This window comes from Pseudophryne corroboree, chromosome 8, assembly GCF_028390025.1.
Source record: "Pseudophryne corroboree isolate aPseCor3 chromosome 8, aPseCor3.hap2, whole genome shotgun sequence".
Lineage (NCBI taxonomy): Eukaryota > Metazoa > Chordata > Amphibia > Anura > Myobatrachidae > Pseudophryne > Pseudophryne corroboree.
In genome coordinates this window covers 404,330,558-404,346,204 of record NC_086451.1, presented here as the reverse complement: position 1 = coordinate 404,346,204, position 15,647 = coordinate 404,330,558, and the positions used below count along the sequence as shown (strand labels likewise).

General features: G+C 43.0%; 1 protein-coding gene across 1 annotated transcript in view; it reads left to right on the top strand.

Annotated features, from left to right (window-relative positions):
- LOC134949319 (cytochrome P450 2C23-like) overlaps positions 1-15,647 on the top strand; it is a 79,303-nt gene that overhangs the window by 51,761 nt on the left and 11,895 nt on the right. Inside the window, exons 7-8 of the mRNA XM_063937815.1 lie at positions 12,274-12,461; positions 13,999-14,140. Of these exons, the coding sequence (XP_063793885.1) occupies positions 12,274-12,461; positions 13,999-14,140 (330 nt within the window). The remainder of the gene's footprint in view (positions 1-12,273; positions 12,462-13,998; positions 14,141-15,647) is intronic.

Sequence of the window (15,647 nt, the reverse complement as noted above, 5' to 3'; positions counted from 1 at the left end):
AGTCTGTCGACACATTTCGGTCCTTGGACCTTTGTCAAGACATGACCTGCTGTGTGTGAAGCCAGATATTTATGGTACCAGTAACCAATAATGCTCCAACAGGAAATTGCTGCACAGGAAGTGACTGCACAGAAAATGACATCATCACTTTGATCATTACTATATCTAAAAACATATGTTTAAATACATTTGTACATCCTTAAATCTATCCTAATGTCTCCATTCTAATGTAAATAAATAAAAGTCCATATTAATGTCTGTTTAAGGGACAATTTAAAACCATTCTTTATCCTCTGAATATAACTATTGCATCCCGTTTCCTCAAGAATTTTGGGAAATGTAGTCCTTTTATGTAACATGGGACCATCTCCGTCCTATCATGTGTCCGAATAGCAGAACGTTTATATGCCTTGAGTGCGGCTGTTACGGTGTGTCATCTTTTGTCCGGGTATTCATGGGAAATGTAGTTTCACATTGTGTCTTTACGGAGGAGAATAGCGCATGTGCTATCCCGCGGCGATCCATTTCGGGGTATTGTGGGAAATGTAGTTTGTCTCTCCTCCCGATCCGTAGCCGACGCATGTGCTCTAAAATGTAGTCCATCTGGAGCAAAATCTTGTTCTCTCGCTTCATATAATGTATGCTCTCGTGCAGTTGATTAATGGGGGATATGATTTAAAAACCGGAGACCTCTGTTGACGTTGGAGATATACCGAATCCATACATTCTCAAAAGTCTAGGATGATTAAGATAGCATCCGTAGAGAGCTCATTCCTGGAGGGACAAGGGTTTAATTTACATCATCATGTATGTGGCCGTATATTGCCGGGAAGGATGAACATGAAAATATAAACAAAATATAATTGTCATTATTTAAAAACAATCTCAAATGCATTTGCTAATAAAAGAAACAAGAAATAAAAAATAAAAGATAAAAAATAACGGAGACTAATAGCTATTGAGGTTACAAGAACCACTTCAGTTCAAAGTCAGAATTCAGTCCGTTGGGTAATAAAGTTTTGCATTGATAGCTAAGTCTGAAATGAATCTTATCTAACATTGAGGCTACATCCTTGTTTCTAAGATTAGGTTTGATGTGTCTTAAACCATAAAAACCTGTTATATCTGACAAGGAACAGTTATGATGTTCTTTAAAATGAGCAGAAAGTGTATGTGTCATTAATCCCTTTTTTACATTCCTGATATGTTCCCCAATGCAGGTTTTGAAGGGGCATGAGGTACGGCCAATGTAGAAAAGATTGCAACTGCAGCTGATGGCATACATCAATTTTTCTCTGATGTCCTAGTGGATGCTGGGAACTCCGTAAGGACCATGGGGAATAGCGGCTCCGCAGGAGACTGGGCACAAAAGTAAAGCTTTAGGACTACCTGGTGTGCACTGGCTCCTCCCCCTATGACCCTCCTCCAAGCCTCAGTTAGATTTTTGGGCCTGGCCGAGAAGGGTGCACACTAGGGGCTCTCCTGAGCTTCTTAGTGAAAGTTTAGTTTTAGGTTTTTTATTTTCAGTGAGACCTGCTGGCAACAGGCTCACTGCATCGAGGGACTAAGGGGAGAAGAAGCGAACCTGCCTGCTTGCAGCCAGCTTGGGCTTCTTGGCTACTGGACACCATTAGTTCCAGAGGGACCGAACACAGGCCCAGCCTCGGAGTCCGGTCCCAGAGCCGCGCCGCCGGCCCCCTTACAGAGCCAGAAGCAAGAAGAGGTCCGGAAAATCGGCGGCAGAAGACATCAGTCTTCACCAAGGTAGCGCACAGCACTGCAGCTGTGCGCCATTGCTTCTCATACACACCTCACACTGCGGTCACTGAGGGTGCAGGGCGCTGGGGGGGGGGCGCCCTGAGCAGCAATAAAAACACCTTGGCTGGCAAACATACATCACATATAACCCCCAGGGCTATATGGATGTATTTTAACCCCTGCCAGAATCCATAAAAATGCAGGAGAAAAGTCCGCGAAATAGGGGCGGAGCCTATCTCCTCAGCACACTGGCGCCATTTTCTCTCACAGCTCCGTTGGAGGGAAGCTCCCTGGCTCTCCCCTGCAGTTACTACAATACAGAAAGGGGTTAAAAAAGAGAGGGGGGCACTAATTAGGCGCAGTATTAATAAAACAGCAGCTATAAGGGGAAAAACACTTCTATAAGGTTATCCCTGTATATATATAGCGCTCTGGTGTGTGCTGGCATACTCTCCCTCTGTCTCCCCAAAGGGCTAGTGGGGTCCTGTCCTCTATCAGAGCATTCCCTGTGTGTGTGTGCTGTGTGTCGGTACGATTGTGTCGACATGTATGAGGAGGAAAATGGTGTGGAGGCGGAGCAATTGCCTGTAATGGAGATGTCACCCCCTAGGGAGTCGACACCTGAGTGGCTGAGCTTATGGAAGGAATTACGTGACAGTGTCAGCTCTTTACAAAAGATTGATGACATGAGACAGCCGGCTACTCAGCCTGTGCCTGTCCAGGCGTCTCAAAAGCCATCAGGGGCTCTAAAACGCCCGTTACCTCAGTTGGCAGATACAGACGCCGACACGGATACTGACTCCAGTGTCGACGATGAAGAGACGAATGTGACTTCCAGTAGGGCCACACGTTACATGACTGAGGCTATGGAAAATGTTTTACATATTTCTGATAATACCAGTACCACTAAAAAGGGTATTATGTTTGGTGAGAAAAAACTGCCTGTAGTTTTTCCTGCATCTGAGGAATTAAATGAAGTGTGTGATGATGCGTGGGTTTCCCCCGATAAAAAACTGTTAATTCCAAAAAAGTTATTAGCATCATACCCCTTCCCGCCAGAGGATAGGGCACGTTGGGAAACACCCCCTAGGGTGGATAAAGCGCTCACACGCTTGTCTAAACAGGTGGCACTACCGTCCACGGATACGGCCGCCCTTATGGAACCTGCTGACAGAAAGCAGGAAAATATCCTAAAATGTATATACACTCACACGGGTGTGATACTGCGACCAGCAATCGCCTCAGCCTGGATGTGCAGTGCTGGGGTGGCTTGGTCGGATTCCCTGACTGACAATATTGATACCCTAGATAGGGACAGTATATTACTGACTATAGAGCATTTAAAAAATGCATTTTTATATATGCGTGATGCACAGAGGGATATTTGCCGACTGGCATCAAGAGTAAGTGCGCTGTCCATTTCTGCCAGAAGAGGGTTATGGACAAGACAGTGGTCAGGTGATGCTGATTCCAAAAGGCATATGGAAGTATTGCCTTATAAAAGGGAGGAGTTATTTGGGGTAGGTCTAACAGACCTGGTGGCCACGGCAACGGCTGGGAAATCCACATTTTTACCCCAGGTAGCCTCTCAACATAAGAAGACGCCGTATTATCAGGCGCAGTCCTTTCGGCCCCATAAGGGCAAGCGGGCAAAAGGCTCCTCATTTCTGCCCCGTGGCAGAGGGAGAGGAAAAAGGCTGCAGCACAAGCGGACTCTGGCACGGTGGGGGCCCGTCTCAAAAATTTCAGCGTGCAGTGGGCTCACTCACAGGTGGACCCCTGGATCCTTCAGGTGGTATCTCAGGGGTACAAATTGGAATTCGAGACGTCTCCCCCTCGCCGTTTCCTAAAGTCTGCTTTACCGACGTCTCCCTCCGACAGGGAGGCGGTATTGGAAGCCATTCACAAGCTGTATTCCCAGCAGGTGATAATCAAGGTACCCCTACTGCAACAAGGAAAGGGGTATTATTCCACGCTGTTTGTGGTACCGAAGCCGGACGGCTCGGTGAGACCTATTTTAAATCTGAAATCCTTGAACACTTACATACAAAGGTTCAAATTCAAGATGGAGTCACTCAGAGCGGTGATTGCGAACCTGGAAGAAGGGGATTAGATGGTGTCTCTGTACATCAAAGATGCTTATCTCCATGTCCCAATTTACCCTTCTCACCAAGGGTACCTCAGGTTTGTGGTACAGAACTGTCACTATCAGTTTCAGACTCTGCCGTTTGGTTTGTCCACGGCACCCCGGGTCTTTACCAAAGTAATGGCCGATATGATGATACTCCTTCGAAGGAAGGGAGTTTTAGTTATCCCTTACTTGGACGATCTCCTGATAAGGGCAAGATCCAGGGAACAGTTGGTAGTCGGGGTAGCACTATCTCAAGTAGTGTTGCGGCAGCACGGTTGGATTCTCAATATTCCAAAATCGCAGCTGATCCCGACGACACGTCTTCTATTCCTAGGGATGATCCTGGACACAATCCAGAAAAAGGTGTTTCTCCCGGAGGAGAAAGCCAGGGAGTTATCCAAACTAGTCAGAAACCTCCTAAAACCAGGCCAAGTGTCAGTGCATCAGTGCACAAGGGTCCTGGGAAAAATGGTGGCTTCCTACGAAGCAATTCCATTCGGCAGATTCCACGCAAGAACTTTCCAGTGGGACCTGCTGGACAAATGGTCCGGATCGCATCTTCAGATGCATCAGCGGATAACCCTGTCACCAAAGACAAGGGTGTCTCTCCTGTGGTGGTTGCAGAGTGCTCATCTTCTAGAGGGCCGCAGATTCGGCATTCAGGAATGGGTCCTGGTGACCACGGATGCCAGCCTGCGAGGCTGGGGAGCAGTCACACAGGGAAGAAATTTCCAGGGCTTGTGGTCAAGCCTGGAGACATCACTTCACATAAATATCTTGGAGTTAAGGGCCATTTACAATGCCCTAAGCCAAGCAAGACCTCTGCTTCAAGGTCAGCCGGTGCTGATCCAGTCGGACAACATCACGGCAGTCGCCCACGTAAACAGACAGGGCGGCACAAGAAGCAGGAGGGCAATGGCAGAAGCTGCAAGGATTTTTCGCTGGGCGGAAAATCATGTGATAGCACTGTCAGCAGTGTTCATTCCGGGAGTGGACAACTGGGAAGCAGACTTCCTCAGCAGGCACGACCTCCACCCGGGAGAGTGGGGACTTCACCCAGAAGTCTTCCACATGATTGTAAATCGTTGGGAAAAACCAAAGGTGGACATGATGGCGTCCCGCCTCAACAAAAAATTGGACAGGTATTGCGCCAGGTCAAGGGACCCTCAGGCAATAGCTGTGGACGCTCTGGTAACACCGTGGGTGTACCAGTCAGTGTATGTGTTCCCTCCTCTTCCTCTCATACCAAAAGTACTGAGAATTATAAGACGGAGGGGAGTAAGAACTATACTCATGGCTCCGGATTGGCCAAGAAGGACTTGGTACCCGGAACTTCAAGAGATGCTCACGGAGGACCCGTGGCCTCTACCTCTAAGAAGGGACCTGCTCCAGCAAGGACCCTGTCTATTCCAAGACTTACCACGGCTGCGTTTGACGGCAGGGCGGTTGAACGCCGGATCCTGAAGGAAAAAGGCATTCCGGATGAAGTCATCCCTACCCTGATCAAAGCCAGGAAGGATGTTACCGCAAAGCATTATCACCGCAATTGGCGAAAATATGTTGCGTGGTGCGAGGCCAGTAAGGCCCCGATGGAGGAATTTCAACTAGGTCGATTCCTGCATTTCCTGCAAACAGGAGTGTCTATGGGCCTAAAATTGGGGTCCATTAAGGTTCAAATGTCGGCCCTGTCAATTTTCTTCCAGAAAGAACTAGCTTCAGTTCCTGAAGTTCAGACGTTTTTATAAGGGGTACTGCATATACAGCCTCCTTTTGTGCCTCCAGTGGCACCTTGGGATCTCAATGTAGTTTTGGGGTTCCTAAAGTCACATTGGTTTGAACCACTTGAATCTGTGGAGTTAAAATATCTCACATGGAAAGTGGTCATGCTGTTGGCCCTGGCCTCGGCCAGGCGCGTGTCAGAATTGGCGGCTTTATCCTGTAAAAGCCCTTATCTGATCTTCCATTCAGACAGGGCGGAATTGAGGACTCGTCCTCATTTTCTCCCTAAGGTGGTTTCAGCGTTTGTTGGACGTAGTCAGGGCCCTGAAAATATATGTTTCCAGAACGGCTGGAGTCAGAAAGTCTGACCCGCTGTTTATCCTGTATGCACCCAACAAGCTGGGTGCTCCTGCTTCTAAGCAGACTATTGCTAGTTGGATTTGTAATACAATTCAGCTTGCACATTCTGTGGCAGGCCTGCCACAGCCAAAATCTGTAAAAGCCCATTCCACAAGGAAGGTGGGCTCATCTTGGGCGGCTGCCCGAGGGGTCTCGGCTTTACAACTTTGCCGAGCAGCTACTTGGTCAGGGGCAAACACGTTTGCTAAATTCTACAAATTTGATACCCTGGCTGAGGAGGACCTCATTCGGTGCTGCAGAGTCATCCGCACTCTCCCGCCCGTTTGGGAGCTTTGGTATAATCCCCATGGTCCTTACGGAGTTCCCAGCATCCACTAGGACGTCAGAGAAAATAAGAATTTACTTACCGATAATTCTATTTCTCGTAGTCCGTAGTGGATGCTGGGCGCCCATCCCAAGTGCAGATTGTCTGCAATACTTGTACATAGTTATTGTTAACTAAATCGGGTTATTGTTGTTGTGAGCCATCTATCCAGAGGCTCCTCTGTTATCATGCTGTTAACTGGGTTCAGATCACAAGTTGTACGGTGTGATTGGTGTGGCTGGTATGAGTCTTACCCGGGATTCATAAATCCTTCCTTATTGTGTACGCTCGTCCGGGCACAGTATCCTAACTGAGGCTTGGAGGAGGGTCATAGGGGGAGGAGCCAGTGCACACCAGGTAGTCCTAAAGCTTTACTTTTGTGCCCAGTCTCCTGCGGAGCCGCTATTCCCCATGGTCCTTACGGAGTTCCCAGCATCCACTACGGACTACGAGAAATAGAATTATCGGTAAGTAAATTCTTATTTTTTGTTTCACATGTAATAAAATCTGTAATCTTAATGATTTGATTGTTAATGTAAAGTTTGTTAATTTTATTGTTCCCTTCACTGTTGATGTTTCTACACCCTATACAGTTTAAACATCTGTAGAATCGGTTTGATAGGTTTCTAGGATGTGTTGGAGTTGCTGGTAATGCACTTGTCACTAGTTTTGATTTGATGCTGGGTGCTTTCCGATAAATATGGACCGGTTTGTCCGGAACTAAGGCACCAAGTAGTGGATCCTTTTTTAACAGATCCCAATGTCTTCCGAAAATGTTTTCCACCTGTTTATGTTGTATACCATACTCCATGATAAAGGCCAACTCAAATCTATTCCCTTATTTAGATGGTAAGGTCTTTTTTAAAAATTCTTGACGTGGTACAGCGTCTGTATTGAATTTGACTTTTTCTACATTTTTTTTGGCATATCCACTTGCTGTGAATCTATCTATAAGTCCCTGGGCTTGGGTCTGGACTGTTGTATCTTTGGTGCAATTCCACTTCAATCGCTTAAATTGGCCAACTGGAATGGATTGCAGCCAATTTTGATGGTGACAACTATCCGCTGGAATGTAGCACTGGGAATCCTGAGGTTTTCTGTAAGTCCTGGTATTCAACTTACCGGCTTCTGCATAAACAGTAATATCTAAAAAAATTACCAGTTCATTGCTGGTTTCAAAACTCAATTTGATATTCCTATTGTTATTGTTGAGACTGGTTCAAAAATCATTCAGAGATTCCTCATCTCCCCTCCAAATAAAAAATATATCGTCTATGTAGCAAAGTTATGCCAACCTTTTTATGGGGGCATGGGAATTGGACCATATATGGTCCAAGAACCCATATGGCGCGAACCTGGTGAACTATGATCGCTACATAGACAATATATTTTTTATTTGGAGGGGAGATGAGGAATCTCTGAATGATTTTTGCACCAGTCTCAACAATAACAATAGGAATATCAAATTGAGTTTTGAAACCAGTAAGGAACTGGTAAACTTTTTAGATATTACTGTTTATATAGAAGCCGGTAAATTGAATACCAGGACTTACACAAAACCTACAGATTCCCAGGGCTACATTCCAGCGGATAGTTGTCACCATCAAAATTGGCTGCAATCCATTCCAGGAGGCCAATTTAAGTGATTGAAGTGGAATTGCACCGACAATACAACATTCCAGACCCAAGCCCAGGGACTTATAGATAGATTCACAGCAAGTGGATATGCCAAACAAAATGTAGAAAAAGCCAAATTCAATACAGATGCTGTACCATGCCAAGAATTATTAAAAAAGACCTTACCATCTAAACAAGGGAATAGATATGAGTGGACCTTTATCACGGAGTACAGTATACAACATAAACAGGTGGAAAACATTTTCAGAAGACATTGGAATCTGTTAGAAAAGGATACACTAATTGGTGCCTTAGTTCCGGACAAACCGGTCCATATTTATCGGAAAGCACCCAGTATCAAATCAAAACTAGTGACAAGTGCATTACCAGCAACTCCAACACATCCTAGAATCCTAGCAAAAGGATTCTACAGATGTTTAAACTGTATAGGGTGTAGAAACATCAACAGTGAAGGGAACAATAAAATTAACGAAATTTGCATTAACAATCAAATAATTAAGATTATAGATTTTATTACTTGTGAAATAAAAAATTTGGTGTATGCCACCAGCATCAGTTGCAATCTTGTCTACATTGGCCGTACCTCACGCCCCTTCATAACCCGCATTGGGGAACATATCAGGAATGTAAAAAAGTGGTTAATGACATACACTTTCTGTTCATTTTAAAGAACATCATAACTGTTCCTTGTCAGATATAACTGTTTTTTATGGTTTAAGACACATGAAACCTAATCTTAGAAACAAGGATGTAGCCTCAATGTTTGCTAAGTCTGAAATTAAACTTATCTATCAATGCAAAACTTTATTTCCCAACGGACTGAGTTCTGACTTTGAACTGAAGTGCTTCTTGTAACCTCAATAGCTATTAGTCTCCATTATTTTTTATCTTTTATTTTTTATTTCTTGTTTCTTTTATTAGCAAATGCATTTGAGGTTGTTTTAAAATAATGACAATTATATTTTGTTTATTTTTTCATGCACATCCTTCTCGGCAATATACGGCTATATACATGATGATGTAAATTAAACCCTTGTACCTCCGGGAACAAGCTCTCTACGGATGCTATCTTAATCATCCTAGACTTTTGAGAATGGATGGATTCGGTATATATCCAACGTCAAAGGAGGTCTCCAGATTTTAAATCACATCCCCCATTAATCAACTGCATGAGAGCATACATTATATGAAGCAAGAGAACAAGATTTTGCTCCGAAATACCCCGAAATGGATCGCCGCGGGATAGCACATGCGCTCTTCTCCTCCGTAAAGACACAATGTGAAACTACATTTCCCATGAATACCCGGACAAAAGATGACACACCATAACAGCTGCACTCAAGGCATATAAACGTTCTGCTATTCGGACACATGATAGGACGGAGGTGGTCCCATGTTACATAAAAGGACTACATTTCCCAGAATTCTTAAGGAAACGGGATGCAATAGTTATATTCAGAGGATAAAGAATGGTTTTACACTGTCCCATAAACAGACATTAATATGGACTTTTATTTATTTACATTAGAATGGAGACATTAGGATAAATTTAAGGATGTACAAATGTATTTAAACATATGTTTTTAGATATAGTAATGAACAATGTGATGATGTCATTTCCTGTGCAGTCACTTCCTGTGCAGCAATTTCCTGTTGGAGCATTATTGGCTACTGGTACCATAAATATCTGGCTTCACACACAGCAGGTCATGTCTTGACAAAGGTCCAAGGACCGAAATGCATCGACAGACTGCTGTGTGAGTAGCCATTAATCTTTTTCAAACAAAGTCAACATATGGACATTTCATTTAAAAAAAAAAATTAGTGGTTTTATTTTACTGTTTTCATCGACATTGTATGGTTGAATTTTTCTTGAATATTTTACATCTTTTTTGGACACTGTTTGTTTTTTGTTTTTTTGGACCTATGGTCTGGTTTTTTTGTGGATAATCTTTTATTTGTGAATTAATAAATCATTGTTAAACTTTTTGAGATCAAGAGTCCTGGTTCACGGTCTGTGATCGGTTGTTGAATGGGAATGCAATAAAGAAACGATGATGCGATTTACTCCATCTACTTACCTGTGAGTTGGGGTACGCCAATAATAATTTTTTTGGCTATTAAAAGATAACTTTATAGGAGTTATCCAATCGATGATTGTGTGAGTCAGGGGTACGCAATTACTCTTTAAAGAAGCATGAACAGTTTACATATGGGCATCACCAGATAAAGATACCATGATATGTGTACCTTTTTGACTACTTGTGTGAGTGGGGTACGAGTGTACTAACATTCTCAAGTTCTATATGAAAATTGAGCCATAGATAATACTACACATTGGCTGTCTCTTTTTATTTTTTGTTTTTGTCACATGAGACGATTATGGGACGGTGATGTGCATTGATAACCAGATTGGACAGCAGTGAAAGTAACCTTGATAGGAGTCAACATTTCCACCACTGTGTGAGTCAGGGTTTGACACCCAGTCCTTCATTTATCCGAAACATTTGGTTGATCAGATCCTGATTCTATTTCTATTTAGAAAGTAAAAAGCAACCTTTATGTGTACAACTTACCTTTGAACAATGTGAGTGGGGGTACGCAGAATAATACCACTCCGTCTGTTCAGTATTTTGCTATAGATAAAGACATCTAGGAAAGTAATTTACACATTAACACTCGTGCCTATACTGTATTACTGATGTAATTCCCCTATTTCCCCCCCCCCATCCCCTGCGCCAAAGAAGATACACTTATCCTAACCCTTTTTTGCAATGTTCGTACATTATTTGGATAGTGGTGAAATCCAATTGGATTAGATATCCCATAGGCCGCACCCCCTTGTGCCAAGTTGTGTGTTTCACAAATCGTATTTGTTTATGCCGCAGTCTTGTCCTTTTATGTTGTGATCCTATCATAAGGACCTCTATTTTATCTAGATTCAGTCGCAGCCACTCCTGGAGCTCTACTAGACAGCCATTTAAGGTTGTTATAGGGCTCTCAGTACCCAGCGCAAAGGACAGGTAAAGTTGTGTATTGTCTGCATAGCAGTGGTAGACCAGGCCATGACGTCTGATTATTTCACCAAGTGGTATTACCTATACTGCAAATAACATGGAGGATTGTATAGAATCTTGTGGGCACCATATGGCAGTGGCACTGGTGACGATGAGTGGACTCCAGACGAAACTCTCTATGACCTTTCAGTGAGAAATTATTTGAACCAGCTAAGGACTGTGCCATTCAGTCCACAGAACTTTTTCAGATACTCAATCAGAATCCCATGGTCCATGGTATCAAAGGCTTCAGAGAAATCCAGAAGGATTAAGATGGAACTATCACCTCTGTCTCTTGCCATCAGAAGATTATTTAATACACACACCAGGCGTGTTTCAGTGTTGTGTTTTCTCCTGAATCTTTATTTGAATGGAACATAAATTCATGGGTTGTCAGGTGGGTTTCTAGTTGATTTGCAACCACTTTCTCAATAAACTTTCCTAGAAAGTAAGGTTTGATACCAATCTGTAGTTGGTCATGAGGTTGGGATCTAAATTAGGTTTTTTAAAAGTTCTTTAAGGGGTCACGAAAAGTTCAGTCTGCAGAGAGCACTGATCTATTTTTATAAATACAGGGCCAATTATGTCCATACATTAGGAGCGTGGCTGTGGCCGGGTCCAGAACACAGGTAGTGGGATTCAACATTCAGGTCTGCAGTTCCACTCTGTGCACACTTTAACTACTGTCACCCTTGAACAATTCACCAGTGAAGCCATTGAGCTAATGCTTGAATCGATGCTGTGAGTAACAACAATCCATGTTCAAGGTCAATCAGATCATGTGGTTTACCCATTATTTTGTTTGAGAATTTCATTGAAATCCAAAATGGTAATTGCGGCTCTCAGTATGCTACTGACAGTATGTTTGGAATATTTGCAATTTAATTAATGGGTGTAGTATGGTTTGCCGGTGGTCGGGGTCCCGGCAACCAGCATACCGGAGCCAGAATCCCGACCGCCAGCATACCGACAGATGGGCGAGCGCAAATGAGCCCCTTGCGGGCGAGCGCCACACTGTCTATTCTCCCTCCAGGGGAGTCGTGGACCCCCAAGAGGGAGAAAAGATGTCGATATGCCGGCGGTCGGGATCCCGGCACCGGTATGGTGGTAGCCGGGAGCCCGGCAACCTGAATACCACCCTAATTATTATGTGTTTTTTTCCTGATGCATTATAAAGATAAAGACAAAGAATAAACATAAATGAAAGTCTTTTCAATGTTCCATAAATTTGATGTTGTATATTTCAGAGAAGGTGCATGAGGAAATAGACAATGTCATAGGCAGAGATCGCTTACCATCAATGGAGGACAGGAGTAAGATGCCGTACACAGATGCTGTTATACATGAGATCCAGAGATTTGCTGATATTGCCCCTACAGGACTGGCTCATAGAACCAGTAAAGACACAACCTTCAGGGGATATCATATTCCAAAGGTATTTTTGCCAAAGACAATGTGAAGGAATGGTTGCATAATTATTAAATAGCATCTGTGTTATTAATCAATTTTACCATGCACCTCTATGTACAATAAGCTAACAGCTTTGCATATATCTCCTTACTTCTGCATCATAGATTCCCTACATGACCTTCCCTGTACCCCTTCTTCCCAATCCTATATGACCGCATCATGATTATGCAAAAGTGAAAGCCTGTACTTGTAGGGGGTGATTCAGAGTTGATCGCAGCAGCAAATTTGTTGGCAGTTGGACAAAACCATGTGCACTGCGGGGGGGGCAGATATAACATGTGCAGAGAGCGTTAGATTTGGGTGGGGTGTGTTCAAACTGAAATATGAATTGCAGTGAAAAAATAAAGCAGACAGTATTTACCCTGCACAGAAACAAAATAACCTACCCGAATCTAACTCTCTCTGCATATGTTATATGTTCCACACCTGCAGTGCACATGGTTTTGCCCAACTGCTAACAAATTTGCTGCTGCGATCAACTCTGAATTACCCCCGTAGAGACACACTCTGCACATGTCCCATAGGCAGTGCCGAGTATGCAGATGGAGCATGCAGCCAGTGTATCTCATAGAACACTGGGGACATGCACAAATAAAATAGGTGTAGAATAGAAATAAATAGAAATAAGCTTACCTACACCCACAGACCAGTGATCAGTGATCTCCTTCTGTGACATGTCAGCTGGTCTGTGCACTGTGCAGTCAACAGAAAGTGCCTGGCAGGCACTTTTACTGCACTTCAGTTGACTGTACAGTTCAGCTGAACAGGTCACTAAAGGAGCTCACAGATCACTAGTCTTTGGGAACTGATACTTATTTCTATTTATTGTCTATTCTAAACCTATTTTATTACTTTGTGATCAGCCTGTGGTCTATTTAAACGCAGAAGTTGGTCACAGATTCTGACTCTGGGCTCTGATATGCCTGTCAGCATGCAGGTAATGCAGAACAGAATGAGGGCAAAAGGTTGGAAGCCTGCATAATGCCATCTGAAAATGACATTACTATCACAAGCTCCTCTGCTATTTTTTTACATTAACATTTGTAAATTTAACAAAATTGCCTTTCCCATTAAAAGCATTGAAAATGCGATCTGATAACTAGAAAAATGCAATTTGAAGGGCCTGGAAGAGATTTTTATGAAAACTCCAAAAGTGCTTTTATACATTTAAGTGATACTAAAATAATGTGAATATAGTGTGTAAAACAACCATTTCCACATTATTTAAGTAATGAAAAAATGTTGATAAATATAGCCTTAGTGTTTTTATCTCCTCTATTGTGCCTGTTCTGTGCAATCCTATGTAGTGTGCCTAAAATGGCTGCTTCACCTGGATCCTTCATGGATAGGATGAATACTCCTTTGAACTGATGTTCTAAAATGGCTACAACACCTTTGTAGAATATCCGTGGTTTCTGTATTTCATGCGAATCTAAACCTCTATATTATGTTTATGGTTTCTGTATTTTTTTAAAATCTAATAAGAAAAATAATACTTTTAGGGAACAATGGTGTTTCCAGTCCTTACCTCTGTCCTGAAAGACCCCAAACAGTTCAAAAACCCAAAGAAGTGTGATCCTGGACACTTTCTTGATGAGAATGGTGGCTTTAAGAAGAATGATGCATTCATGCCATTTTCTGCAGGTACAAAAATTATGTATTGTATATTAATTGAGTGAACTAGTGAAAATGTGAGTATATTATGGTTATACTTATTTTGATGTCTCATGACTCATTTATAGAAATCTATCTATCTATCTATCTATCTATCTATCTATCTATCTATCTATCTACAACAAATAAACTAAATATCATATTACAATATTATGTATAATATATCATGTCACAATTAATAAGAAAAATGGAGTAAAAATTAGAGATGAGCGGGTTCAGTTTCTTTGAATCCGAACCCGCACGAACTTCACCTTTTTTTTCACGGGTCCGAGCGACTCGGATCTTCCCGCCTTGCTCGGTTAACCCGAGCGCGCCCGAACGTCATCATGACGCTGTCGGATTCTCGCGAGACTCGGATTCTATATAAGGAGCCGCGCGTCGCCGCCATTTTCACACGTGCATTGAGATTGATAGGGAGAGGACGTGGCTGGCATCCTCTCCATTTAGATTAGGGTTGAGAGAGAGAGAGAGAGATTGCTGTGATACTGTAGAAGAGAGTGCAGACAGAGTTTAGTGACTGACGACCACAGTGACCAGTGACCACCAGAGACAGTGCAGTTGTTTGTTTTATTTAATATATCCGTTCTCTGCCTGAAAAAAACGATACACACAGTGACTCAGTCTGTGTGCACTGCTCAGCCCAGTGTGCTGCACATCAATGTATATAAAGCTTATAATTGTGGGGGAGACTGGGGAGCACTGCAGGTTGTTATAGCAGGAGCCAGGAGTACATGATAATAATATTATATTAAAATTAAACAGTGCACACTTTTGCTGCAGGAGTGCCACTGCCAGTGTGACTAGTGACCAGTGACCTGACCACCAGTATATATAATATTAGTAGTATTGTATACTATCTCTTTATCAACCAGTCTATATTAGCAGCAGACACAGTACAGTGCGGTAGTTCACGGCTGTGGCTACCTCTGTGTCGGCACTCGGCAGGCAGTCCGTCCATCCATAATTGTATTATATACCACCTAACCGTGGTTTTTTTTTCTTTCTTTATACCGTCGTCATACTAGTTGTTACGAGTATACTACTATCTCTTTATCAACCAGTGTACAGTGCGGTAGTTCACGGCTGTGGCTACCTCTGTGTCGGCACTCGGCAGGCAGTCCGTCCATCCATAATTGTATTATATACCACCTAACCGTGGTTTTTTTTTCTTTCTTTATACCGTCGTCATACTAGTTACGAGTATACTACTATCTCTTTATCAACCAGTGTACAGTGCGGTAGTTCACGGCTGTGGCTACCTCTGTGACGGAACTCGGCAGGCAGTCCGTCCATCCATAATTGTATTATATACCACCTAACCGTGGTTTTTTTTTCTTTCTTTATACCGTCGTCATACTAGTTGTTACGAGTATACTACTATCTCTTTATCAACCAGTGTACAGTGCGGTAGTTCACGGCTGTGGCTACCTCTGTGTCGGAACTCGGCAGGCAGTCCATCCATCCATAATTGTATTAT